The following is a 27,892-nucleotide window of genomic DNA, read 5'->3' as shown; positions in this document are numbered from 1 at the left end:
TTTGGTGACCCTCACTTGACCAACTTCAAGGGTGAGGACTTTGATTTCCATGGCATTGGCGAGTACCTGATGGCAAGGTTTGTAACACCAGCGGCGTACAATTTCTCCATTTTCACCAGGCTGGAAGTGGCCCCGGTTAATGCTTTCAGCTTCACGTCTATCACCCGCGTAGCCATCAACCTCTGTAAGCTGATCAATGTTTTTCTCCGTGTGCGTATGTGTGTCTGCCTGTCTGTGTGTGCGTGTGTGTGTGTGTGTGTGTGTGTTTGTATGTGTGCTTGCTGTGTCACTAAATAGCAATTTCTGACGTTGATTTGGTGAAGAGCACAGTAAAGTGCCGCATGAATTGGGCCTGACCAGATTTCGGCCAATTTGGGCATAGGCCATCACGGCTCATTCGGTTTCTTGCTCATAAAGCTGGCTATTTTCTCACACAGCTACACAGCATGCAAGTACGAGTTCTCAAGTTCAAGAATAAGGGAAATGTTGGTGCCTACAGTCCATTCATTGGAAACTGGCACCCTAACGTTTTGGTGTCTCCTGCACATAGTTGTAGATATTGTGAAAACAACAGTACATCCTGCATTATGTGACCTGTGCAATTACTCCAAGCCACATTTGAGGCCAGAAAAGTCGAAGAACAGGAAAATAGAAATTCAGCCAGGTTTTACAAAATTGGGACAGGTATACCATAGCATAATGTATGGAGGAGCAGATCCCAAACCCAGATTTTGAGATATAAAGTGGGTTTTTGATCCTCAATTCAGCCCAAATCGGACTTTCAAAAGCCAGCGGGACAGATTCCGCTGATGAATGGACTGTAGGACGAGATTAAAACTTAGGATAACACTGTATGAAGCGGCAGGCCACCCTAAGATCTCAAGATGTTCACGCATGATCGCTGAGCAAGATCCCATTAACATCTGCTTGTTGGTGTGCTGCGTGTTCTTTGGCTCACCACAGGGATCAGTAGGTTACAGCAGACTCTGAGCGTGGAGGTGTTTGCATACAGCAACAGCACCCTTGCCATTGTCGGAGATGATCAGCTGGTGCAGAGTATCCGCGCCGGCAAACATACCTATTTCAGACTGCACAGCGGCAGTCTTGTGATGTCGTACGGCTCAAGCAGTGTGCAAGTCTCCGTTCAGCAAGCACCTGTCCTCTTCTTGGCCTTCCAAGGTTGGTTGCTACTGCGCTCCACTGCAATGTAACAAGAACAAGTTCTGGTAGAGCATGCCTGAGAGCAGTGTATATGCTTCTTTTGGAGTTTGATGACCGTCACGTCACGTACTAAAGCCGGGCTTATGCCTGTAGAAGCCGATGTCAGAGTTAGGCATCTATTCAAACCAGGTACATGTATTTCTGTGCGGCGTGTCAACACTAAAATCAGGCTTATCTGCCAGTGTATCTTGAAAATCCGGCTTGTATTCAAAACAGGCTTCCATACGAGCCAGGCTTTAATACAAGACACCACGGTATTTATTGATGTTTCTGCTGCATGCCTGTTTTTCATTCTGGCGAATTCAGAGTTGTGGAGATTTCAGCGCTTAGCTGCCCTCACCTCGTGTCCTCGGGCCTCGGTTGTACTTACGCCAGCACACGGTGCATGGGTGCATGCCTTCACGTGCATTTCACGATGTGAATTGATGTTTGTATGTATTCGTTGCACAGTGGCGCATGATCCCTTCTCCACCGTGGACGGTCTTCTCAACATGTCTCGTCCCAGCGTTGATCTGAGCAACTCGGCAAGTGTTCTGGCTGCAGCGGCAACTCGTAAGTTATTTTCTGCACTTTAAAAAAACTGTACAACTAGCTGGCCTTGAAATGCTGTCCTAACAGTATCCTATGTTCTGAGCTGTTTTCACCAAGTCGTGCAACTTCTAACCAGTCATTTTTGCACCATATTCAGATTCACAATTCACAGGTCGGCTCCATTCTGTCCCCCTTGTGGGCACATTGTCCACGTGTAAACCGCCATTCATTTCAATTTTGTGTCCCAGAAATCCCTGGCTTCAAATTAACTTTTCTTATTTTTCAATTTTTCAACCTTGTGCATAGAGAATGGATGCAGCATAGAGCTGGTCGCATCATGAAAATTGATGCATTTCCGAAAATGGGCAGCTGCCCATTGTCAATTGTGCATTCTTGTTTGCATCTGTCTCGTGCACTGACGCTGTATCTGCGCACGTATGTCTGTGTGTTGGTCTGTCTGTCTGTCTGTCTGTCTGTGTCCATCTGTGTCTGTCTGCCTGTCTGTCTGTCTGTCATAACAAACAGTGCAAGTTCAGCCAGACCATGATGTGTTCAGCTACAATGACAACACCACCTACGCAACATACAATCCAGCTGGCGTTGTGCCCAACCAGGCTGTTGTCGACGTGCTGAACATCAGCAGCAAGGCAAACGCCACTTGCAATGGAGACTTCGCTTGCCTGGCCGACTTCATTGCAACTGGCAGCACCACACTGGCCGCATCTACCCTCGTGACGGAGAAAGCTCTTCAGCAGTCCTCCATTGCCGTGGGTATGTACACACCCTCTTGTGCACTGGGGTCTTCTTGTTGTTGTTGTTGTTGTTTTTTGTTTTGTTTTTTTACTTCACCAGATACACGGGCATGTCTGCCTTCTCACCTAACCATTATGGCTAGCCTCTCAATAAAAGATGAATGTATTCTAACAGTGTGTACACATGGACATGCACACAATTTTGTCACAGTGCAACAACGTGAAGCTTTCCAGGACTACTGTGTTGTGTATTCGTTGTACATATGTATCAGAATGCGTTTTTGAGGCGTTATGGATAGTAGCACCGCGATTCTCTTGTTTCATAGCCTGGACCCTGTGAAGATTCTTGTTTTCACTACGGATCCAACTTCAAGATTGAACTTCAGGCTGGTTTGTGTCAACATACATACATATACAAAATTGCTTTGACGCACACTTGAAAGGAATCAAAGCGTTTCTGCCGTTTCACGGTTGTATCTGATCATCAGACAGCAACTGGACTACAATTTTCAGAAGATATGACGGATATAGGCTGCAAGCTATATTGCTTGGGCTTGAATTGAAGTCGGACCTTCCCGTCAGCTTGCACAAGAATACGATTAACTCGACTTGTGTGCCGTGACTTGTTTTCTTTCAGCTCGCAGTCCACCACTGATAACATTGTCTACTGATGTCCTCAATGCTAACTTCAATGTAACCAGCAACGTGACTGTTCGTGCTGCTGCTACGCTCACTCTCAACATCTCGGTTATCGAAGTGGCCACCTCCAGCGGGATTGTCCCTGGTGATCTGGTGTCGGCCTACTCCCCGCAGTCTGGATTGGTGCTTAGCTGGACTCCCAGCCAGCGCCAGCCGGCGAGCAGCAGTATTGTGCTGCGCGTGCGTGCCGTTGACTCGGCCAACCAGGCTTCCATCGTTACCGTGCCAATCACCCTCTGCAGCTGTTTCGGAGAGTGCAGCGATGCACCAGCCAGCACTGCTGTCTCAACACCCTTCACTCTACTTACATGTACTGCATGCTTGCCAGGTGAGAGATGACGTCAATCCGGGTGCTTTGTTATTATACATGGTCAACAAAGGAAAGTTTGAACTAGTTCGAGCGATCAACTTCATAAAGGAAAGTTTTATGATAGTATTGAGCAGAATTAGCAAGGTGAAAATCGTACGTAGCAATAACAAAATAATTACATTACAATAATTCCTAGAACCTGTTATATCGATAATAATAAAGTGAGCACACTCATTCCACGAGACCAACGGAAAAACATGAAAGGATTTTTAAGAGGATTTTTCATATTGTTCCATTGGTGTCGTGGTATGAGTGCGCTCACTTTATTTTTTGTCGATATTGGGTTTATTGGGTTTCTTGTCTCCACGCCGCCTTATTACCGTATGTCCCCCATCTTTAAAGTCATGGAGGTATATTCGAGTATAAAGCCATGGGCTTCATAAATGAAATGACATTTGAAGTATGTTTTGTGAAAATGAAGGAATAAGTACTATACTAACAAACTTACAGCCCGGCAGGAAGGATGAACAAGTGGATTTAGACTGAAATTTCTGTGTGGACTTTTACTTTTATGGCATGGCGTAGTGGGTGAGTCATATTGCATCTAAAATAGCTAGGAAAGCAGCGGTGTTCCGAATATAAGGCCATGGCTTTAAAGGTGGGGCTGACATACGGTAGGAACCTGGTATGGTCTTTTTATGATGTTCTTTTTTACTAACCACGATACAGTGTACAGACCAACACTTAAACTATAGACCTTATTCGATAACGTGATTTTTGGACTCGCCTCCAGGGATTTGTCGTAAGCTGGGGCACGCGTACGTGAAACGAGTGGCAAGAAAGGCCCAGGTCGTACAAGGGAGTAGTAAAATACCGGTATTTTCTACTCCTGTGTTCCCACGCCAAGTCCACTGTGCACTGAGTGCAGGTCTCTTGCCACTCCCTGGTTCCCGGAACCCCGGTTCCCGTGATTGTGACGTTTATCGAATAAGGTCCATAGCTCAACCTAGGTTACAACTTGGCTACATTGAAACAAATGTAGTTTGTGAAGTATGTGACAATGTGAAGTGAGTGCTTTACCACAGAAGCCCAAGAATGACCTGAGCTGCGTTAGTTGACATGTTACACTTTACCAGGGGCGTAGCACCCGCTAGGACTGGTACGACCATGGTCGTACCACTTTTCGAAAAGTGTGGTCCGTCAGGAACGTGCAAAACCTTAATAAAAAAAATCAGAATCTATCGATGCATATGCCCATCAGACTTTGACCTTTTTCTAGACTTGTACTCGTAGATCTGCCATGCACCTGCAGTCGTACTCGTACTGTACTCGACTGGACTGCACAGTCGAGTCCCAGAACACAGGATTTTGTATCTTTTGTACAAAAAAATTCCCGGGGGAGGTCCCTTGGACCCCCTCCAAAACGGCCTTCCGCCGAGACCACCTTCGGTCGTACCACTTCCACAACCCCTCCTACGCTGCTTTACAGTGAAACATGTCTAAGACGACCGCACAAGGGACCTTCAAAATGTAATCTCTGTTACCTGGTGGTCTCCTTATCCAGGGTCATTTGACTGGAAATAGCATCCCTTAGTCCTGGTTTCAGTGGTCTTCCTGGACAGGTGGTCGCCTTTGCATGTGTAACTGTACTTGCCATTGTTCGCTTACTTGATTTCTTCTGCTCGTTTGTTCTGGTTCAGGTCAAACTGGCCGTATTTGCGAGAGCGACATCGACGCTTGCCTGTTGCAGCCCTGCGGTGGACTGCGGCAATGCTCGGACGAGCCCGCCCCATCGCTGGGCTACCGATGCGGAGCATGCGCAAGCGGTTTCCGCGACGGCGGTTCTTCAAACTTGTCCTGTGTGCAAATGGACGAGTGCGCGGAGGGTGTTGCGGTGTGCGCACCCACAATCAGCACTTGCCAGGATCAGCTTGCCTCCTATCACTGTCCTTGTGCAGTGGGATATACTGGTACTGGAAACAAAAGCTGTGTCGGTAAGTTTTTTTACGGATATAATATTTATTTCATTTTAATATAGGTCCTTTTCTCAATAAAACTGTGTGTGTGGTCCTTTTCTCTTTACCATTTTTTTTAAGCTGTGTCGGTGAGTACATGTGGGCGACAGGGACGTGGCTGGTCCCCTCTTTGGGGGGGGGGGGGGGGGTGCACGGCAGCTGTATCATACATGTCCCCTAGGATGGTTGGTGCATGTCATCCTGGGCATTATGTGCATGCCGAACCTAGGTCGAACCTTTTAGGGGCGTGCATTTGTCCCCGTGCCCATACGGGCTATGCATCTGGGCACTGTGCTGACCCAGTCGAAATATTTGTACTCTTATGATGTGTTTTTCTAGTTGTATGCCAAGCACAGGTGCACAGGTGGCAGTTTGACCTGCGAGAGTGCTCCACACATGAAGCAGGCAGAGCCTTGTCCGATGTGCCAGGAAGCTCTGCGTGACAACCGTATTCTTCCTACCATTGTCAACTTCTGTGCACATACTCTCTACTAGTACAATTTCAAAGAGTTGGGAGAAGAGGAAGGCAGGCTTTTTTTACCAATAAATACTTGTCTGAAATCTCACCACCACTCCGCCGACTTTGGTTTCGGCACGAAACATTAAGGCAGCTGTTGTGGTGTATCGTTGTGTTCATTGCTGCTGTCTCTCAAGAAAGGTTACTCTTTTGATTGGTATGTATTTGTGCAGATGTGGACGAGTGTCAAGATGCTCAGTTGAATGACTGTGACCATAAATATGCAACCTGCACCAACACCAGAGGAAGCTATACGTGTGGTTGTAAGCGTGGATTCCAGGGACCGGGTATTAGCGCACATGGAGGTTGCCATGGTAAGTTTCCGCATTCTCTCTCTCTCTCTCGCTCTCTTGCCCTCTCTTGCTCTCTCTCTCTCTCTCTCTCTCTCTCTCTCTTTTTCTCTCTTTCTCTCTCTCTCGCTCTCTCTCACACACACACACACACACACACACACACACACACACACACACACACACACACACACACACACACACACACACACACACACACACACACCTTGACCTTGACCTTGATCTTGCCCATTGCGTACGCAATGATAGCGAATGTCGGAAAGTTCAAGTGAGAACACGAGCGCAGAACTTGGCATGTCGTTTCAGGTCTCCTGGTCGACGAAATGGGCGTCCACAGACACATAGAAGAGGATCAGGAGCGGCCCGTGGCGGTGGGGTGCTACTCGCAACTCGTCTCCAGCCGGGACGGTCTTGGCAACTCTCAAGCCAGGTGGTCACGCCGAGGTCCGCCAGGTCAGTCGACACCACATCTCGCCACCTCTTCTTCGGGCCGTGACGAGGAGGGGGGCAGGCAGCTCGCCGAACAGCAATTGCTTCGGTGCGCGTGAGTCGTCCATCCTGCCGACGTGACCCAGCCAACGAAGCCGGTGGCGACGAATGATGCGGGTGATATCAGGGTCAACACCGAATGTAGCTGCTAATGTGGCCGTTGAGATCCGATCATCCCACTGTTGACGACGACCGATACCCACAATGGACCGAACACACTGATGGTGACGTGTTTAGCTTCTGGAGGTGGCCTGCCTTGGTGGTCCACGTCTCCGCACCATACAAGAGGGTCGTGAGGACGACAGCCTCATAGACACGCCTCTTGCTGCGAAGCGACAGGGTCTGGTTATCAAAGACAGGAGCTTTGAGGGCTCCGAACACAGCTGAGGCTTTCGCAAGACGAGAGCGGACATCAGCACAGGCAAGACCATCCGAGGAGAGCACACTGCCAAGGTAGGTGAATTGGTCCACCACCTCAATCGTGTCTGCTCCAACAACAACGTCACAGCGATCAGCAGACTCACCCACAGCCATACCCTTGGTCTTTCTCACACTGACCGTCAGGCCCCAGCTGCTTGCGCATGTGATGAAGCTGGAAGTCATCGCTTCGAAGGCAGGCCGAGATGTTGCGTAGAGTGCAGCGTCGTCAGCAAACTGGGATTCTGTGACCGTTGATGACAGGAGCTTGCCCTTCACCGTTCGGTCACCTACTAGCTTCCTCCTGACTTTCTATCGAAAGGATATGCCAGCGTCCGGACAACTGGACCTCCAACTGGCAACGGCGGCAGAGAAGTACAAATTGAAGAGCATTGGTGCGAGAGTGCAGCCCTGACGCAATCCATTCCGCACAGTTATCGGGTCAGTCAGCTTGCCATCCACCCGAACAGAAGCAGTCATGCCGTTGTGGAGTGACTGAATGATGCGGAGCATTGCCGGCGGAACACCAAGCTTTTGGAGAACCTGCCACAGCGCTGCACGCGGGATACTGTCATACGCCTTTCTCAGATCGACGAACAGGACATAATTATGCATCTGAATCATGCTCGAACGTCTTCTCCATCAACTGCCGTGCAACGTACACCATATCGACGCAGCCACGTCCCTTTCTGAAGCCGCACTGAGAGTCTGGCAAGACATTTTCAGCGATAGCTTTGAGGCGGTCCTGCAGAATACGGGCAAGCAGCTTGCCGACAACGTCCAACAGACTGATGCCGCGCCAGTTACCACAGTGGTGTAGATCTCCCTTCTTTGGGATGGGCACAACCACTGCATCACGCCAATCATCGACTACAGTGCCTTCGAGCCAGGATTTACGCTTGATGGTCAGGATGCGACTGTGTAGGTCTTTGCCACCATGTAAGACCATGTCCGGTAGAATGCCCGACTGACCGCCAGCTTTACCCGCTTTCATGGTCCGCAGTGCAGCCTCCAGCTCAGCAACAGTGGGTGGCTGGTCCAGCTCAGGAATAACAGGGCGATCCGCCATCATCTCGACCACAGCTGCGTCAAACTCACTCTCAACGTTCAGGACACCCTGAAAGTGCTGCAGCCATCTTCCACTGACAGCCTCGGGTCCATCACTCAACGTGCCATCTTCGAAATACACAGCAGATGGCTGCATTGGACGGCGGCCTTGATGGAGCGTCTGCAACTTGCGGACTGCAGCCCAACGAACAGAACAATTGTTAGCAGCATTTTCAGCTTGGGATGCGATGTCTTCAATCCAAGTTTCCTTGGCACTCCTTACAGCCTTCTCCACCTCACGTTGTGTCTGACGAAAGTTCTTGCGTGAAGACGCGGTGTTCTTCTGCAACATGACACCTCCAGCGGAATTCTTGATATCAATCAGCGGAAGAAGCACAGTCTCACTCGCCTTAAACCAGTCGGGTTGCCTGCGTTGCCGTGGTCCCAGGACATCCTCTGCTGTACTGCACATTATATCCTTCACTGCTTGCCATTGGTCAGCTGCAGTGTCCGCATCAGCAGTATCAGGGAGCTTGTCTGAAATTTGTTCAGCAAAGCTCTTGCGAACGGCCGGGTCACCCAGCTTTCCGACAGCAACAGGTGCGGGTTTCGGCACAGGGCGAGGCCTGCGGCACAATGGACGATCAAGTAGAATCCTGCTGCGAACCATGTGGCGGTCTGTCCAACAGTTGGCACCTCGCATTACGCTGACATCAAGACAAAAGCGACGGTGTGGCTGCCTCATGATGATAAAATCTATGAGATGGGTTTGCTTCGTAGCTGGGTGCATCCAGGTCCCACGCCTCGACGCAGGTTTCTGGAAATGGCTGTTCATTACAGACAGCCCGTTGGTAGCACACCACATCAGAAGCCGCTCACCAGCATCATTCCGCGCACCGTGGCCGTATCTCCCCAACACAGCCCTCCATTCGTCTCCCGCGTCATTGCTGCTGCCAACTCTAGCATTGAAGTCACCAAGCAGCAACAGAACATCACTGGCTGGCACACCATCGACCACCCTCTGCAAATCTGTAAAGAAATGATCTTTGACGGGTGCAGTAGCTTTACTGGTTGGTGCGTACGCACTCACAACTGTCACATACAAATCATTCCTTCTCTGCCATTCGCCATGCACTCGAAGTTCCCCCGCCTCCGCGAGCTTGAGACGGGCCACAACCAATCTCGAACTTACAGCGGTCCACTGCTCACCAGCACGTCTCCAAGCCTCCGTCATCCCTGGGTTCAGCATAATTCCAACACCTCCGTTCCTACGCGCAGGACCATCGCCATTTTGTGACGACGACCTGAATGCAAGAACGTATAGCCATCAGCTCTCCAGACATCGGACTCGTACCACTTTGTCTCTTGGATCGCAGCGATAGCAATCCCATATCTCCGAAGCTCCGCGACCAAGAAATCCAATTTACGATCGATCGACAAATTATTATTTTGCCGCTTTCTGCAGATCCGCTCGTCTCCAGAGTCCTCGACAAAGGAACGAACATTCCACGTCGCGAAAGCGAGAGCAGCTCCACGTCAACCACCACCACTTCCTTCATTTCTCCTCTCTGTCTGGTTGGACTTCGTCGTCGTCCTCCTCACCATTCCAAATTCAAATTTTCGAAAGTCTCAAAATGAACTTTCCAACTACTTGTGCAGCGAGTGCGCAACAACAACTCCGCAGTAGCTTGCAAGGCCACTGGCGGAGGTCACCGCAGCCCTGCCCTGGTCTACACCACACGGACAGGGCTGTGTTACGTGACACAAACGACTTGAGGTCAGAGCACTCAAAAATGCAACCAACCTCTACTGTACCAAGCACACACACACACACACACACACGCACACACACACACACACACACACACACACACATCCTTGTGTGGTTATCCTCCTTTTCTGCCCGGTCGCTAGCACATGTTGAGGAAGTCACATAGCCTTTCAGATCAGGGCCAATGGAAATGTCAGCGAAAGTGTTTTGCCGCTCCGCTGGGTTTGACCCGTTGTTTTGCAGCTCCGCTGGGTTTGACCCGTTGGCTCTTTTTTCGAGATCATGAGTAATACTGTGGGAGGCAGTCTGTGGCTGCTGGAACCTTGCCGCTGGAACCTTGCCGCTGGAACCTTGCCGCTGGAACCTTGCCGCTGGAACCTTGCCGCTGGAACCTTGCCACTGGAACCTTGCCCCTGGAACCTTGCCGCTGGAACCTTGCCGCTGGAACCTTGCCGCTGGAACCTTGCCGCTGGAACCTTGCCGCTGAAACCTTGCCGCTGGAACCTTGCCGCTGGATCCTTGCCGCTGGAACCTTGCCGCTGGAACCTTGCCGCTGGAACCTTGCCGCTGGAACCTTGCCGCTGAAACCTTGCCGCTGGAACCTTGCCGCTGGAACCTTGCCGCTGGAACCTTGCCGCTGAAACCTTGCCGCAGGAACCTTGCCGCTGAAACCTTGCCGCTGGAACCTTGCCGCTGGAACCTTGCCGCTGGAACCTTGCCGCTGGAACCTTGCCGCTGAAACTTTGACGCTGAAACCCTGCCGCTGGAACCTTGCCGCTGGAACCTTGCCGCTGGAACCTTGCCGCTGAAACTCTGCCGCTGGAACCTTGCCGCTGGAACCTTGCCGCTGAAACCTTGCCGCTGAAACCTTGCCGCTGGAACCTTGCCACTGGAACCTTACCGCTCAGCGTATGCTCTGCGTGTGCTTTGTGCGATGCACGCCGTGCGTCCTGGTAAAGGTGACATCAGCAAATAAAAACATTTTGCTGTGGATCAGACTAAATAAAAACATTTTGCCGTGGATCAGACTAGCTGCGGAGTTGCACGCTCTAGTTCTCTTGCTACTGTGTAGCACATTCAAAATCTTTATGATGTCATCTATACATTATTTTCTCCCTATGCAAGTCGCAACTCCTGTTTTGAGTTGTTTTTCTTCTCTCTTTTTCTTTCCCTACTAGTTGCTGTTACACTCACTGATCCTTATGCACAGATATACAGCATTCCCTCACTAGTGGGACCATTGTTATTAGGCTAGGGCCTGTTTTGGACTTCCCACTCTAAATAAAGAATACAAACAAACAAACAATCTACAGTCATAATGATGTCATTCTATATTTTCCGCATACAGATATCAACCAAGTAGTGAAAAGAAAATTGATTTTGGCTACAACTCTTTTGAGATTTCTTTGTTGTGTATCATGACCACGGAACGAATATTATTCATTGCTATCATCAAAATATCGTCTCCACGCCGCTTTACTTCACTGTTTTCTAGCTGTGACCTGCCAGGTACCAACTATCAGCAATGGGACATCTAGCCAAACAAGGATGATCAGATATCAAGAATCAGTAACCTACACCTGCAATACTGGCTACACACTGAGTGGAGTGAACACATCAACATGTGCAGCTGATGGTACTATACTATCACCCAGTTGTCTAGGTGAGCAAACGTGTAACAATGTATCCTGATCAGATGACAGTGATAATAAAGTGTGCCAGCCTATCAACATTTACTGTGCATACCATTTCGCATCTACTACTGACTAGAGCTGGGCTCACACATAGAGAGAAAGGAGAGAAATGATGATGGAAGCCCAGCCGTTCTAGGAGGGCTGCCACAAACTGGATCTGCTGTGCCACTATAGCAGGGGATTGTGCGATGTTGACCTGATGTGGCAGGGGTGAGCCCACCGCACGTAAGGTACTTGGGGAGAGGCGGGGGGGGGGGGGGTGGTGGGAGTCAGCGAAGAATTTCAGGAGCATTGCAATTATACTGGAGGGTCAAAATGTCAAGTTGAGATTTGCATGGTCACATTGCACACAACTGCAAAGTATTTTAGCACAATAGTATTTCAGAAGCATTTGGGCTGGGAATGCCCATTTGGCTCAAAAGCAGAACGTCATTGTCGAAATGGTAGATGGCAATGCTGTCGAAAATGAAACCAGTTTTTTCTGGGCACATTGATCCTTTCCGAAGGTTCCATTCTTGTTTGACATTATGTAAAGGGTTGGGTGTTCTTATGTCCATAATCGATTTCTGTCCTCAGTGGGAACTACGGAACTGGAGTCACAAGTTCATGAGAAAGGGGATGTGATGTCTGCTTCATTCATACATTTCATAGCGTTTGAGAAAGTATACCTCTGTGTGAAGTTGTGTTGCTAAGGCAGGGACGCTACTCATGTCAAAGCGTTCTAGTTATCTGCTTTGGGCAACTGTTCTTGGCTTCTTTCAAATCGATTAGAAGGCCAAAAAAATGCTTTCCTGGTTCATAGTTATTTGTTTCCACCGAGGCATGGGCACATCCATGCTTGTGTGGCTTTGTCGTTGCGGAATTTCTTTTCATTGTTGTTGTATCTTAGCTAGAAAGCCATTTCTTGTGAGGCAATGTATGGTTTGCGGACAGCATGTGATGCTTGGCAAAGGTCAACATGGTGGAGCTCTCCAAACACCCTTGGCGAAGGAAAGTCAACAAAGAAGGGAACTGGATATCTTGACGCTTCAATGACAGGTCCATTTCCAACTACCCCCCCCCTCGCCCCTCCCCCCCCCCCAGATAAAAGAGATATAAACGTTATGCCACAGAATATTAAAAAGAAACATTCTCACTGTTGACGCGAACCAGATATTAAACAGAAGGAGCACTAACATGGCTAAAAAAATGTTATGTTGCCATCCTAACAAATATGGGGTTTGCCATCATCAACGAACAAGGACACACCCCCCCCCCCTTCCCCTGATGAGCACAAGCACCAAGTCTCGCTATTTTACTAGAATACATTCACGTACACGAGAAGGTCTGGCGGGACCGTAAGGGTTGCCATGGTTGCAAGGTCACCGGAACGTATTCATGTGTCCTACCTGCCAAATTGTCGATCAAACATTTTTTTACGGGCAAACAGAATACAATTCACGGTGGCATGGTGAGCGATTGGAGCACAACACAAAAAATGAAAACAATTGCATTTGTAAACGGTGCCAAACTTCCAGATTGTGGTTAGTTGGCAATAGCTTATTTCTATCAAGAGATTCAAATAGAGTTGTCATGAAAAGAAAGCAGTGATTAAAGAATAATAAACATTATCACTGTTGAAGAGAAAAGGACATATGGATACGAGTTAAGAGTAACTCTCCATCACTGTAACATGATACTATATACAGTCAGAAAGTGCAATAACTAGGCACAAAACTGACAGAGTACTGAAACATTCGACGTCCTGACACCTAGCTTCAACACATCTCCGTAGCGCTAACCGACAGCCTTCCAACTTGGAAGTTGGAAGGCTGTCGGTTAGCGCTACGGAGATGTGTTGAAGCTAGGTGTCAGGACGTCGAATGTTTCAGTACTCTGTCAGTTTTGTGCCTAGTTATTGCACTTTCTGACTGTATATGGGCCGCGATCAGGTAAAACATGTCTTTGGGGTTTCGTAAAAAAGTTGGGAAATGACGAAATGAAAAAAATGTTTTTGAAGCGCGTTTGCTCTGCACTTCATTCAAGATCAAAATGATCCATGATGTGGCGATCATCTTCTCAAATTTTGTTCAAACCGTGACTTGTTTGGCGGTCTAGTTCAAGTAGCTGGCGAGCAAAGACTGACAATGTCCGCTTCTAGTGAAACTAGAGCAGCTCGCAGGGCCAGACGATCGCTGTGCATGGCCCAGGTTTGTTCAGGTGTCTGCAAGTCCGTGGCGGCGGGTCCGACAATTTGTTGGGATCTCAGTGATGTTGATGTCGACAGCGAAGCTGACTCGTCCCCGTCGTCTCCAGTAGCGAAGAGGTACAAGTTGTGGGCTAGTACATAATCATTAGGCGGCGAACCGGCTGCCTTACGACGTTACTTGCGTTCAGCTCTCATGAGTCGTCTGACGCAGTCTCGGAAACGCAGGCGACGATCGAAAGTGTCACTGCCAGAATCGAAAGAGTATGCAAGTGCAACGCCGCCCAGAGCATCGTGTTGCTTTCCAGGAAGAACTTGGGCCATGCCTTTGAACTGATGTCGTTGACATGCTCAAGTCGGTGTCAACATCTTTAGTTCCATTGTATTGTACTCCGCCACAAAAGCCACTTAGTACTAATAGTTTGTCTCTTTGTGTCAGACTGTGCGAAAACTGTCATTTTCTACAAGTATTTCAAAGTACATATTTTGAAAGCGGTGTTTGGGGCACTTGTAGACTACTTTTCTGCGATGTATCACCTTCAAGAGGTCATGTAAGGTCCCAAGAACTGTTTTCGGGAGGAAAACAAAATTTGAAAAATTTCACTCTAAGACATGTTTTAGCTGGTTGTGGCCCATATAGTATCATGTTACAGTGATGGAGAGTTACTCTTAACTCGTATCCATATGTCCTTTTCTCTTCCACATTTATTTATGGCTCAACATCCGAGTTTCAAATTATCACTGTTTTTAGGAAATTAGAGGCCACATGCCACGTACTGCTCTTTTCTCTCCGAAACTCAACACTTGCAAGCCAGATATGAAAGAAAGAAAAAAATCATCAGTCACACCACCGGGACACCAGCATGATGGAAGCCAGATATGAATTGATCGAAAAAAGGAAAGATTTACCATCACTGTGGATAAGAGTCATACTGTAGCTCAGTTGGTTAGAGCATTGCTCACGAATAGCAAGGTCCCTGGTTCGACCTCGGGGGACCTCGGTCTTTTACTCGTTCTATATTTGAGCCGAGCCAAGCTAAAAGGTGGCTGAGGCAAAAATTTTGGAAATTTCTTTTTTCATGCCAAAGTGATGTGTATTATATCCAACTTCCATCATGGAAATTTTGGTGCCCATCTGAAATGTATATGTGCCATAAATAAGCATACATTGTGCACATGTCACAGAATGGCTGGTATCAATGACACTAAGGATTCCAAGACCTTCCGAAACTCCAAGAAAACATGGGACACCAAGTAGAGACAAAGCGTAGCAGGTGTGCAAGCAATACAAGAAGAATGGGCACTTGTATTCTAATTAGAAGATCCAAGAAAGAAGAAATTACAAATCTAGATTAAATTTTCATCATGACTCATGTCATTTTATCACGCAATACGAATTTTCAAATCATTCATCATGATGTTGTAACTATGTTTTGCTGCGTTGGGGAACGTCGCATCTCACCAAGACAGTCCGTCATACTCTCTCATATCACCTATGCCAGGATGAATAATATTAATCCTTTCACTTAGCTCGTAGTGCTGTGCCAGAGATGTAGCTCCATTCGTGTACTGCCCTCGCACCTACATATAGGTCCAGTAGACTGCACATCGCTAACAAGCGACACTGGTTCTTTGTCCGTCCTTGTCCATGTCATTCTCCTTCCCTGCCAAGGATACTGGTAGAAGGCGCCACGGGACAAAATGCTAGCAGGTAGAGTCAAGGCATCGCTTCGTCGTGCGGCACTATTTCCTTGAAACGAGGAAATTGTGGAATCCAGTGCGCCACGTCATGAAAACTAAATTGAAGGTAGCCGAAACAAAGTGAAAGATCGCAGCAAAAGCCAACTTACCAGGCCGCTTGTCAGAATGATAGTCGGAAGGCTTGTAGATGTCTCCCCATAGCTACACTCGCCGCTCTAGTCGTGGCCACGATAAGAAACACAGCCACTATGAATGAGGGACTCTTCCTCGTCAAGTAGGTTTTGGCGCACGCGGATATAGAATGTCATCCTGCTCACCTCCACATTCTCTAGAAGCTCCATTACGATCTCTGGCAGCGCTGAGGAATCCCCACAAAGTTGAAAGAGGGAACACTGAAGAAGTGTTGCTCAAACATAAAAAAGGTTTCTCTCTTCATCATCCGCTTGCAAACTGGAAAGTGAATATTTTCGCGATCGCGCTCGAGTAGAATTTTGCCAACTGTGACGTTTTGGTGATTTTCTTGATTTGTTGGCAAAACATGAAGCCACTTTTTAGCTTGGCGCGGCTCATTTCATATATTGACCGATTATGAGGGCAATAATAGATTTATCACGACATAGCATACCTATCCTGTTTTTAGCTGTGTTTATAGGAAGAAAGGAATACTATTGTAATAGTCCACAGATTGAGTAATAGTACATGGTATGTACATATGCCGTTTACATTGGACATTACTTCTCTATAAACAGAAGTTTTCAGTTGTCACTTGTAGTATGTTCCCCAAGTTCTTTGACTGATAATCTGACAGTTTGGGTTCGAATCCCAACGTTTGGCTTCAGATTTTTCTTCTTTCAGTTCTGATTTTTTTCTAAGTTGAGGAAAAAGTTCTCAGTCCTCGGGCTATTAGTGGTCAATGATAAGTGGTCAATATAAGCGGTAAATATATGCTGGTATTTGACCGCTTAGGGCCGGGTTCCACCCCGGCTCCGCTGCTCCGCGGCACTTGGCTGCATGCAGTGGAGCAGCGCGGTTCCACTGACACTCGCGGTCGTGCTTCACACTTTTTGATGACGTTTCACCTGCCTGCGCGCGCGCGCGAAATCAAAAAAATCCTCGTGTTCTGGCCTGCGCAACGAATTAAAATTTGAATTTTAAAATTCTGGCGTACAAAACAATGCAAAGTACAGGAAACAGGTCGAGACGCGACCGCGGCTCGCAGTTTTTGGTCAAGAATCGTAGCAAAAGCTCGCGGTGAGCCGCGGACTCGCTGCTCCAGCTCGAGCAGCGGTCACTATGGTAATGATGACGTTTCAAGCCGCGAAAGATGAGCAGCGGAGAGGCAGTGGAACCCGGCCCTTAGAGATCACAAGTTTCTGTGGTGGTCAATAATAAGAGAGTGATAATGTTTGCAATTTCAAATTTGGACTTCACGGAGAATTTCAAAGTTTTTAGGAAATTAGAGGCCACATGCCACGTACTGCTCTTTTCTCTCCGAAATTCAACACTTGCAAGCCAGACATGAAAGAAAGAAAAAATCATCAGTCACACCACCGGGACTCGAACCAGGGACCTTGCTATTCGCGAGCAATGCTCTAACCAACTGAGCTATAGTATGACTATTATCCACAGTGATGGTAAATCTATGGGGGCGAGGGGGGGGGGGTAGTTGGAAATGGCCCTGTCATTGAAACGATAATACACACATACAGTCAGTCTGCTTGCTCAGGCCATTGCCGTTTTATGAGCTATTAGTATAACGTTCCATGTACTGTTTTCTAGCTGTGACCTGCCAGGTACCAACTATCAGCAACGGGATATCTAGCCAAACAGGGATGATCAGATATCAAGAATCAGTAACCTACACCTGCAATACTGGCTACACACTGAGTGGAGTGAACACATCAACATGTACAGCTGATGGTACTATACTATCACCCAGTTGTCTAGGTGAGCAAACGTGTAACAATGTATCCTGATCAGATGACAGTGATAATAAAGTGTGCCAGCCTATCAATATTAAATTTTGCTGTGCATATCGTGTCACAGATTCTACTAACTAATGATGCTTTACTCTAGTTGGGCTCACACAATGAGAGAAACTTGCGAGAAATTTTCGCTCTGTGTAGTAAAGGTTTCTTTTTTTTGGGAAATGCCGTCAAAACTTGTCTTCGGTGTAAAGGTGATGATAGATGACGAGTTTGGATGACTGCGACATATCAATGCCCCAAGAGCTCTCCTTGATGGCAAAGCTCTCCAGGTGGAGGAGCCATCTGGATGTGTTCACGTTCTCTTCACGCTGTAGGCCAAGGATCCAGCAAAAACATCATATCAGATAGGTCGCTCGAGATACTCTTAGATATGATAACACAGTAGCAAAAGCAACGGTAATCCTCGGACAACTACTATCTCGTCATACATGTGCTTGTGGTAGACTATTAAAAAGTGCTCTGTGCAGCCTGGGCTTTTTACTCTGAATGCAATTTCAAGGTGTCTCGCCATCACTTCTGCCTTTAATAGTGCAACCATGCTAGTGTTATTTGAAATGGGTTTGATCCCCACACTGGAGCTCGCGGTATTCGGCCGACTTGACTAGACACTTGACTGACTCACGACTGCCATCTAGAGTACATGAGAAATCCATCTTACCTTCGACTGCAAACCTGCAAGAATGCATCACTCCCTGCTCGATACACAGTGTACTATTTCATGCTAGTGTTATTGTCTGTCTTTGTGACTGGCTGCTGCCACAGCACCTTTCACCCGACCGACAGCTGGTCAAACCACAACCCATGCGGCAAACGGGATATCCACAGCAAAACCACCCAACGGTAAAAAATTGGGCAATGCAAACTATGCCTGGGTTGGTGGCCTAGTCAGTGGTCTGCTAGTTATTGCCGGGATTGCAGCCGTTCTGATATTCCGCCGTCGTCGCAGCTCTCAACAAGGGGCGACTGCTCATAGGTCAGTGATGTCTTCATGTAGTTTACACTAGTCACGTGGTTTGCTTCACTGTCTGAAGATTGCTCAGTACCCATGTAGGGCATAGCCTTGTACACAAGAGAGAGATTGGAAGCTTTGTCACAACTCTGACTTTCAAGTATCACTACAGTTGCCTGTTGATTGTTGTAATACGTGAAACTCAGAGTTGTCACAAAGCTTCTAATCTCTTTTTTTTTGTAGCTTACACTACCATTTAGTTTGTCCATTTCGCTTATGCAAAGATTAGCCAAGTTTGCTTTGTGATGCCAATACGAGGAATCATTAAAATACCGATATCACTGAATACGCACGATAGTCACTACTACTGGTAAATACACTGCCATCACGTGTCCTCAGTTCCTGAAGTGTATTATCCTGGGGAGTGATGGGTGTAGATGGATAGGAGTACAGTTCACAAGCAGCAACCCATCCCCGACCCATGGCACGTAGTTAATTATGGTTCCAGGGACAAGAGCGAAGTTCCATGTGTGGAAAATAAACCCCATTTCGTTTTATAGACAAGGCTGAAGTTCATGGTTTAATCTAGGGGTGAAACAATTATACCGAATACTCGAGTACTCGCTCGGTTTTTTCAAAAATAATCGTACTCGGAATAAATCAGAGTACTCGTTCATACATGGTACATGCATTAACCATAGAAATCTGCAGTTTCAGAGCAGCAATCGGCAGATGTTGATGTGCAGGCTGTGTGGTGAACATTTGTTCATGAGTACAGAGAGCCCAAATGACCCACCAACCAATATACCCGCGGCGAGAAAAATGACTGCTACTCGGTTCAACCAGGGTTGTATCAGGTGATTTTAACGCCCTTGGTGTGCAAATTTTAGTAGATGAAGAATACTCGAATACTCGAATATTCGATCGGAGAAAATCAGAGTACTCGAACTCGGGATCTCAGTGCCAACTTTCACCCCTAGTTTAATCCCTCACTTGCGCACTACGGGTCTTGTCTTTTAATGTTGAAACCGTTTCCAAGAGTACTATGATCCGTAGTCAGCTTTACAACAATGGAAAGTCACGTTTTTGGGCCGCATGACGAGATATGGTCCATTTACAACAACAATAGCAACAGCATCCGCACCAACAACAACAACAACAACAACAACAACAACAACAACAACAACAACAACAACAACAACAACAACAACAACAACAACAACAACAACAACAATAACAACAACAGCAACCGCAAAGAAGATCCGGCTTAAAGCCATGTTGGGATGCCTTGGTGTCTTCTGGAAGCTTTCCAGGGAAAGCAGTCACCTTAGGCGGCATAGAAACAAGCTTACCTGAACGCACTTGCAAAGATTTCAAGGCGCCAAGGAAAAGCCGATGAATCGCGACCTGTTGAAGCCTGTTTTAGTTGGTTCCCTCGTTCCCAGCGTCTATTAAGAATGGCTTGGCTTGTCACGTGACATGTGACATAGGTTCAGTTCCCACTCCCTGTATCATTACGGTAACCGACAAGATGATTGGACGTCAATCAGCACATAGAAAGACCACTGTGCTATGTTAGGCCACACTTAGTTTTTTCTATGTTTCTCGTCGGTGAATTTCAACAAAAGGTACGCGGGCGGGCGGAAAAAAAACAAAAGTCAAGAAAAAACAAGAACAATTTCCACTGAAAACTGTATACATTGTACATGTGTGATCAATACGTCATGACATCACTAATAAAAAGTGCTATTCCCATGATATCTATGGTGGATTATCAGCTCACACATAGCAAGCAAAGAGCAACAATGTGCTCATACATGTACATACAAAGCAGCCAATAGTACGACAGATAAACTAAACGGAGATGATCGGCTGCCACATCACTTGATATATTCCAAATACAACACAAAAATACATGTGACACGCATGTTGAATCAGTTGACGTGTGGAATGAATGTACATGCGAGGTATATCGCGAACACTGAGTCCATGTTGCCTAACAGAATCGTGACTGGCTAAAGTGACTAGTTCTCTGTCTCAGCATGTTTGCGCTTCCGGAACGATGCGTTTCCCACTTTCTGCTCACCACGGGTGCGGGGCTTTGTACCTCTGCTGCCGCACGACTGGCATGGCATGTGGATACTCTGGTACCTCTCCCGCTGCTCTGGTGTTGGGGCGGGAGGGTCGCTGGCACCACAGGAGAAGCAGACGGCTGCAAAACTCTTCTTCAACGCAAAATACGTTCGTTCCACGTCAAAAGAGCAGTCGAGGCTTGTTCGGACAACGACCAGGCGATGGAGCTCGTGGTCAGGCGCCAGAAGCGCGGCTCCACAGACATAGTCGGTGTCATCCAGTGCCTGCCGGATGGCCACTTGTTGTGTGTCCTTCAGGCGGGACGAGCTGAATACACATCTTGGCTTGGCACACTCACTGCAGACGACAGTCAGCCTGGCAGTTTCAGCTTTGAGCTGGACATCACCTTCACGCTGTTGATCCGGCTTTGTCCCTCCCTCGGTTAATCGTGCCGATGGCCGACTGTCATCTGTGGCCTTGCCCCATACCTCAGCGAATGGTAGGTAGCTTTCACTGCCAGGCTTCTTCACTGGGTCTGGGAACATGGCCAGAGTGCTGAAAATGTCGCTGGGAAGGACTGGAGGACCACAGATCTCACAGGTCTCCTCGCCGCACTTCTTGATTGTGAAAGCATAATGGCGGACATGGCAGCACTGCTTGTAGAACTCTTGGAGCTGCTGTTTGCTCTTGATAGCAAGTTGTGTGGTGTCAGCTCGGCTAACGGCAGGATCAATGGTCTTCATCTCCTCCCACATCTCGTCAATGCTGGCCTCATCAGCTCCTGGCAGAACAGTCACAGGCTCATCCTTCAGCTTAAGGCGCGACAATGTACTGCTCATGAGCTCCATGGGTGCTTCCATGGCTTTGCTCACAGCATCCTTCAAGGCCGGATGGCGCTCTGCCTGTGCTCTCAGCTCAGCCATAGAGTTGACATTCTTCAGCAGCTTCTCCATATCATCTGCCATGGTGGATCGCATCATGCCAATTGCCTGCATGCCAAGGTTCAAGATGGACATGACACGCTCAACAATGTTGCGGTAGGACTGCATCGGTGCTGTTCTCATTGCGACAAGGTAGTCCAGGCCGAGAGACTTAAACAGGCACATGAGCGACACCTGGACAGATACATAGGTCACGCGGTGATCAGGCCCTCCATCCGTGTAGAGCAGAAGAATCGGCTTTTTGACGGTGTTCACACTAGCCCTTCGCAGAACTTTCTTCAACTCGGCTGCATGCCGCAGCGGTGATGACAGCTGGAATGCGGTGTGCTTCACTGAGACATAGACCTTTCCTCGGTAGAACGACTCCTCGATAGAGTTCGGAGTTTCACACACGAGGGCAACAGATGGAGTGGTCTTCAGCTTGGTGAAGTCATGATCAGCCACCTGGAATGATTCCGTGGTTCCGACAACCACAGAGCGCCCCCGGTCGACTGCAGCGACTGGGAAGCCGGGCTCGCCGACCTTAACAAGATGTTTGTCGTCCATAGACACCAGTGTAGCAGAGTCATGATACTGCACTGCAAACTCTCGCAAGTAGCGGAACTGAGCCGCAGCATAGTGCGCATCCGGATGGTCGTGATGGAGTTGCCGAGATTGCAGGGTATGGCGGATGTTGAGTTTGCCAGTGTACCAGCGTGCCGACTGGGTGAACGGGTTGCTCGGCCAGAACTGGAACTGAACCCATTCAACGGATGGTATGGGTGTTCCTTCCGGTACAGTCTTGGCAACTTGCTCAACAAAATCACGTGTTGAGACAGCTGCAGCAAGGTGGGTGACAGTGCCGTGCCGTCGGCTGTCAACGGCCTTGAGAGAATGAGCTTCTAAGAATGCCCTCGCTGCATCCCAGAATGGCTGGTACTTTTCTGGCCTCCCAGAATTCAATTCTCTGAGGTCAAACACCATGTCTGGATCTTGCGCATCTAGTGCCGCTTTCAGCCGTTGGTGGACAGCAGTAGTGACAGTGCAGGACAATGCAGACTGATCACCAGTTAGCTCTCTGTACATCTCCGTCAACACAGTGGGACTTGTGGATGACAGCATGCCATAGCGACTGACAAACGCTCGTCTCATTGCCCGCTTGTGGTAGACACTAATGTCTTGTTTCAGACCATCGACAACCTTTGCTGTGCGATCAGTGTCAGCTTCCTCAACTTTCCAGCACCACCACAAAGTGGTCAGGTTACCACCCTGGCTGTAACTCAGCATCTCAATATCAAAGGGGAGCGCAAACTCCTGCAGGTACATATACCGGTCATGACGGATGATGGGCATGAGTGGATTGAGGTGAACTGGTTGAAACTCCAGTTTCATTTCTAGGTCCTTCTCCAACTGCTGGTATCTCTGTATCACCTTGCCATCCGTGCGCACAACACCCTTTTTCATGGTGATGTTAGCTGATGTCCCGTCGCCAGGATGATGTGCTGCTGTTGTAGCTTCATGACGACTTTGGACACGCATAGCGCACTCTGCAAGGTACTTGCCATAGCTCCGGAGTCCAGCAGCCAAGCCAGCAATGTGGCCAGTCAAGCACTTCCAGCGAGCAGTGTTCACCCAAGGGTAGGACAGAACACCATACAGCTGGTCTGCCAGGTGACAGACCTCGTCCTGAGTGAACTGCTTCACAACATTGTGCTTGTGTTGGCCTGGGTCGTTGTACTCACTGCCTTTGCTGACCATGCACTCGAACACAGCGGGGATGACAATTCCTCTGCTCTTCAGAGTCGCCAAGCGCTTTGATGGCGAGATGGCGAAGAGAACATCAGCTATCGCATCAACGAATGCTTTTCCACTCGTCTTTTCCTCGCCATGCGTCCACCCAAGTTTCTGCTCGCGTAGGATCTCCACGACGTCGTTCCGCAGACGCCAGTCGCCACGGAACTTTTCCGACTCACGGTACTCCTGGGACCCGCGAGGCTCAGGCAGTGAAAGCTTCGTTGCCGCCGCCATCATCGCAGAGAACGCATTCGTACGGGGAGCAGTTCTTTGCTGTTGTGATTCGGACTTCGTTGTGACAATGAACGTGACGAAGAACCCGAACCGCCGACACGTCGGTACTGCAACCAAGCCTGGTTGCACGGTGATGATGCACACGGACTGCAAGGATGGTTCCTTCTGTACCTTCACAGAAATGCTGCTATCTCCATCCATCACTGCGCTGACGTCTTCCTTGAACTGTGCATCCTCGTCGGCCAGTAGTTGTTCGAGTACGCTTCGGAAGGACTTGTCATCGTCGACGCTCTCACCATACCAATCAAGGCAACGGCGACCGTCAACAATGACGGAGAAGCTGATGACTTCGGCCATTCGGCCAACGCACGAAAACTAAACACCAGCGCTACACCTCAGTGCTTCAACTTCAAAATACCAGTAGCCAGACTGACGGAAAATAAAAGCCTGTCGCTGTCCAAACGAAGATATCGACTTCACTCTCCAGCTTCGCTGTCTTCACGGGATCGAAACGAGATTCATGCAAAGGCGAAGTCGTATTGTTGCCAAAGAAATCCGATCCGTGAGCTGAAAGCAGCGCCAAGTCTCATGCGTGGGCCAATGCGGCCCTCGGATGGGTGCTTGGGGCCGTACGTGGTGTTGTTGAAAGAGAAACGCGGAGCTGCTTTTGACTCCGGCGAGTCGTAGGCCGGGTTTCTTTGGCCACAACTCACTGTAGTTGTGAACTGGGATTCTCACCTTTCTGATAGTGATACCTTCCTGGTGAATCATATGAATCGACATGGGACCTAAAGACCTTGCATGAGCGAGTTGAGGTGTCGCGGAAGCGATTGAAGAAAGCATGACAAGGCCGGCACTGGACCGGCCAGCCCTGCACTCTGCAGTAGGGTGACACGCCAGTCAACAGCACTGCTGCATGCAGACACCGCGTCGTACCCGCGTACTAAAAAGTGCGATTTTTGACACTTTGCGTTGCTGCATTGTACATGTATGCCGTACACATGCAGGAGTGCGAATTTTTTTTTTCTTCCGAAAATTGTGAAAACCTACGCGCGCGGCGACGAGAAACATAGAAAAAACTAAGTGTGGCCTTAAAATGAAAATGGGAATTGTTTAAAGGAAAAAATTGGAGACGTATCCAATTTCGAAAGAAAAGTTGACAGCACCGACGCAATCCACACAGTCAAGTAAGTCAATTCCATAACCGAACGTTTTCGTTCCCTTCTCATCATCTGTAAATACAGGGAATATGCATCGGTGCTGTCACCTTTTCTTTCGGAAATGATTGAGTAAAAGAAACTTGACTCATCATACCCCCCCAGTACCCCCCCCCCCCGCAGTAAAGTATGAAGGGATCTGTAAAAACACGTTTAACCAAATTTTTAGGCAGTCTCACGCCCCGGGTTGATTTCAACCATCCCTTAGTGTCGATCCTTGTGACAAATTTCGTCGAACTCCAGCATCATATTGTTTGGTTTGGGGCATTGACAGTTTTTATATCATTGAGGAATTACAAAGAAGATTATGTGAGTTCTTGGTTCCGCATGTTATGCGTGTTCTTCCTTCCGATATGTTTGAATGCTTGCTGTTGTGCATGGATTTCGTGTCCATGTGTGTGTGTGTGTGCATTGCTTTGACTATTGGATTTGCAGAAGCAAGCATGAGGCCTTGCAACAGTATCAGCAGTCGTCCGCTTGTTCAACTCAAGACTTTCAGCGTCGCGGTACAACCTTCAGCTGGGGGTTGGAAACGAGTGAAGAGAGTGATTTTCCGGTAACACCCGCTGCCCCAACCCTATCCGCAATTCCGGCTTCTTCCAGCGAGGCATCACTACACAGTAATACGTATGAAAACAAGGTCACTTTGACCCTTAAAACATTCACTGCGGATGAGGAAGTTGATTTGGGTGCCACGAAAGCACCCTGGACACCCAGCAAGCGTAAGCTTCTGTCGTCAGACACAGTGGATGAAGAACTGAGTGCAAGTTTCACTGATTCCCTGGACAGCCACCCTAGCGCTCTGGACGGCAAAAGCATGCAGTCTACTTGCATCTGATGAGTTTTTATAACGGAAGAAAGTGCGCCAAGTACAAGCACAACTTGACTAAGAACAATCAGAGTATTGTCCTGGTTTACTGTTCTCTTAAAGCCACTTCTTCAAGAACTCTCTTGCATTTCCTCGTTTCATAGTAATCATGTTATTATCTAGGTTCTGTGCTTTGGTTTCGTGCTGTTCACACTAATATCATCCAGAACACGTTTATCTGATTACTGGCCTATACCCCCCCCCCCCCCCCTGGATGGTAATGCTGTTTTTGTGTATGATCCGTGCACTTGAGTTTTGCAACATGAATTCCACGCTCCCCGGGCTTCACACTCACTTTTATGTTCATCCAAACGGTTTGGGTGGGCAGCTGCATCACGTGACACTCAAGGTGGAATCAAAACGTCTTTCTTTCCCCTTGTGACCAAGTAGACCATAGGTCATATGGGATTCATCTACTGCTTGCCTTCTACTCTTGCCTGCTTTTCGCGATAGCAGCTTATAATTTCTCCTTGGGCACCCTGTAAGTAGACGAAAGGCCTGTTTGGTATACTCAAGTTAAATATTAAATACTACTACCGCCACTACTGCCCAGTTCATTTTTTAAATCTCCCTGTCGTCTAGTCCTGCCAATAATATTCACGCTACTCTCTATTCTCGAATGCGTTGATTCCGATTTACCATGTTGCATTGATGATGAATATAATATACAGCCTTTTTTACTGAATGTATTACACAGAGCGTAAAACATAGCAGAGGATAGAACTTCAGGGTTGGCAATAACTTCAATTTTCATCCCGCAAGTTCATTATTCATTGCAATAAGATAACTGACATGTTATATTATATATTTATATTTATTACAACATCTCAAGACTCGGTGGAAACACCGGCCAATGTTAAGAGACTGGGTGATTGCCAACCACGGCGATAAATAAAAAGAAGGGGAGGGAAAAAGAAAGAGTAGCAAAATGAACAGCAACACCAACTCCGTAAAGAAAGATAATGTCAAATAAAAACAGTGAAAAACACAGAGACGCAAAGGACATGTGGATAATGAGCTATTTATGTCGTAGTAAATAAGGGGGGGGCACGGATCTTAAACAGGCGGAATGAGGTCAGGTCCTTAACTTCTCTGGGTAGAGTGAGCCAAACAGAAAAAGCAATAAGGAGAGGGGAACGCAAAAGAGTGGATGAGTTACACTTAGGGAATCAGAGCGAGATTCTAGTTCTTAGAGAAGAGACCCAATTAAAACACATGAGATGAGGTGGGCACAACTCAAGCTTAATAGAATGGACAAGAGCAGCCAGGTGTGCACTGCGTCCATGTGATAACGGGGTTCTGTGAGCGATTTTATAAAGGGCGGATGATGAGAGCTTCCGGGGTGGACGGAGGAGAATCTTAAGGATTTTCTTGTGGTGTATTTCAAGCTTTGCAGCAGCGAAAGAGGATAATCCAACCCAAGACGTATCGGCATAATCAAATATTGGGCGAAGGTAGGCTAAATAAAAAAGAAGCTTGCAAGAAAGTGGGAGGTAGGAGCAGTGGGGGGAGAGAATACCTAAGGATTTACTTGATTTTTACAGATATATTCGATGTGGGGTACCCAAGAGAGTGCAGAGTCAATCACAATGTGAAGGTGTTTGTGAGAAGACACTATGTCAATTGGATTTGGAAAGTTGGCATGGATGAGGGTTGTGAACTCCGGCTGGGGCGGGAAGAGCATGATCTTTGTTTATGATAGATTTGGGGACAACCTCCAGGACGACATCCAGGAAAGAACTTCCGAATGCCAGCACGCAAGTTGTTTTTCAGGCCAGTGAGGGAAGCTGATGAAGTGAGAAGGGATGTGTCGTCAGCAAACAGAGACGTTCCAGGGAAGACTGCAGGTAAGCCGTTTACGTAAATTATAAATAGTAGGGGACCAAGAATTGATCCTTGAGGAACGCCTGACAATACTGGCTCTGCAGCCGAGGGTGTGCCAAGCACAGTTACGTACTGATAACGCCCAGAGAGATAAGATTTCAGCCAGGAGAGTGGTTGTTTGCGTACCCTGAATGCATGCTCGAGCTTTGCCAAAAGTCCTCGATGCCAGACGGTATCAAAAGCCTTGGCCAAGTCAAAGAAGCAAATGCCAGCAAGCGCTCTGTTATCCCTATGCTGGCACACCTGCTGCACGATGCGGGTCAGTTGAAGGGAGGTGGAGTCGCCTTTACGAAACCCAGATTGTG

General features: G+C 47.9%; 1 protein-coding gene across 1 annotated transcript in view; it reads left to right on the top strand.

The window, feature by feature from the left end:
• Positions 1–26,297, top strand: part of LOC135827199 (mucin-like protein) — a 32,426-nt gene extending 6,129 nt beyond the window's left edge. Inside the window, exons 7-17 of the mRNA XM_065339728.1 lie at positions 1–184; positions 964–1,179; positions 1,672–1,773; positions 2,278–2,523; positions 3,142–3,531; positions 5,214–5,507; positions 6,219–6,359; positions 11,576–11,743; positions 17,440–17,607; positions 18,411–18,621; positions 25,271–26,297. The exon at positions 1–184 is cut by the window's left edge and continues 8 nt beyond it. Of these exons, the coding sequence (XP_065195800.1) occupies positions 1–184; positions 964–1,179; positions 1,672–1,773; positions 2,278–2,523; positions 3,142–3,531; positions 5,214–5,507; positions 6,219–6,359; positions 11,576–11,743; positions 17,440–17,607; positions 18,411–18,621; positions 25,271–25,673 (2,523 nt within the window). The 3' untranslated portion in view covers positions 25,674–26,297. The remainder of the gene's footprint in view (positions 185–963; positions 1,180–1,671; positions 1,774–2,277; positions 2,524–3,141; positions 3,532–5,213; positions 5,508–6,218; positions 6,360–11,575; positions 11,744–17,439; positions 17,608–18,410; positions 18,622–25,270) is intronic.
• The last annotated feature ends 1,595 nt before the right edge of the window (positions 26,298–27,892 follow it).

The sequence above is a fragment of the Sycon ciliatum genome, chromosome 11 (genome assembly GCF_964019385.1).
Source record: "Sycon ciliatum chromosome 11, ocSycCili1.1, whole genome shotgun sequence".
Classification (NCBI taxonomy): Eukaryota; Metazoa; Porifera; class Calcarea; order Leucosolenida; family Sycettidae; genus Sycon; species Sycon ciliatum.
The sequence above is the reverse complement of the archived record's forward strand: the minus strand, read 5'-3'. Positions and strand labels throughout refer to the sequence as shown.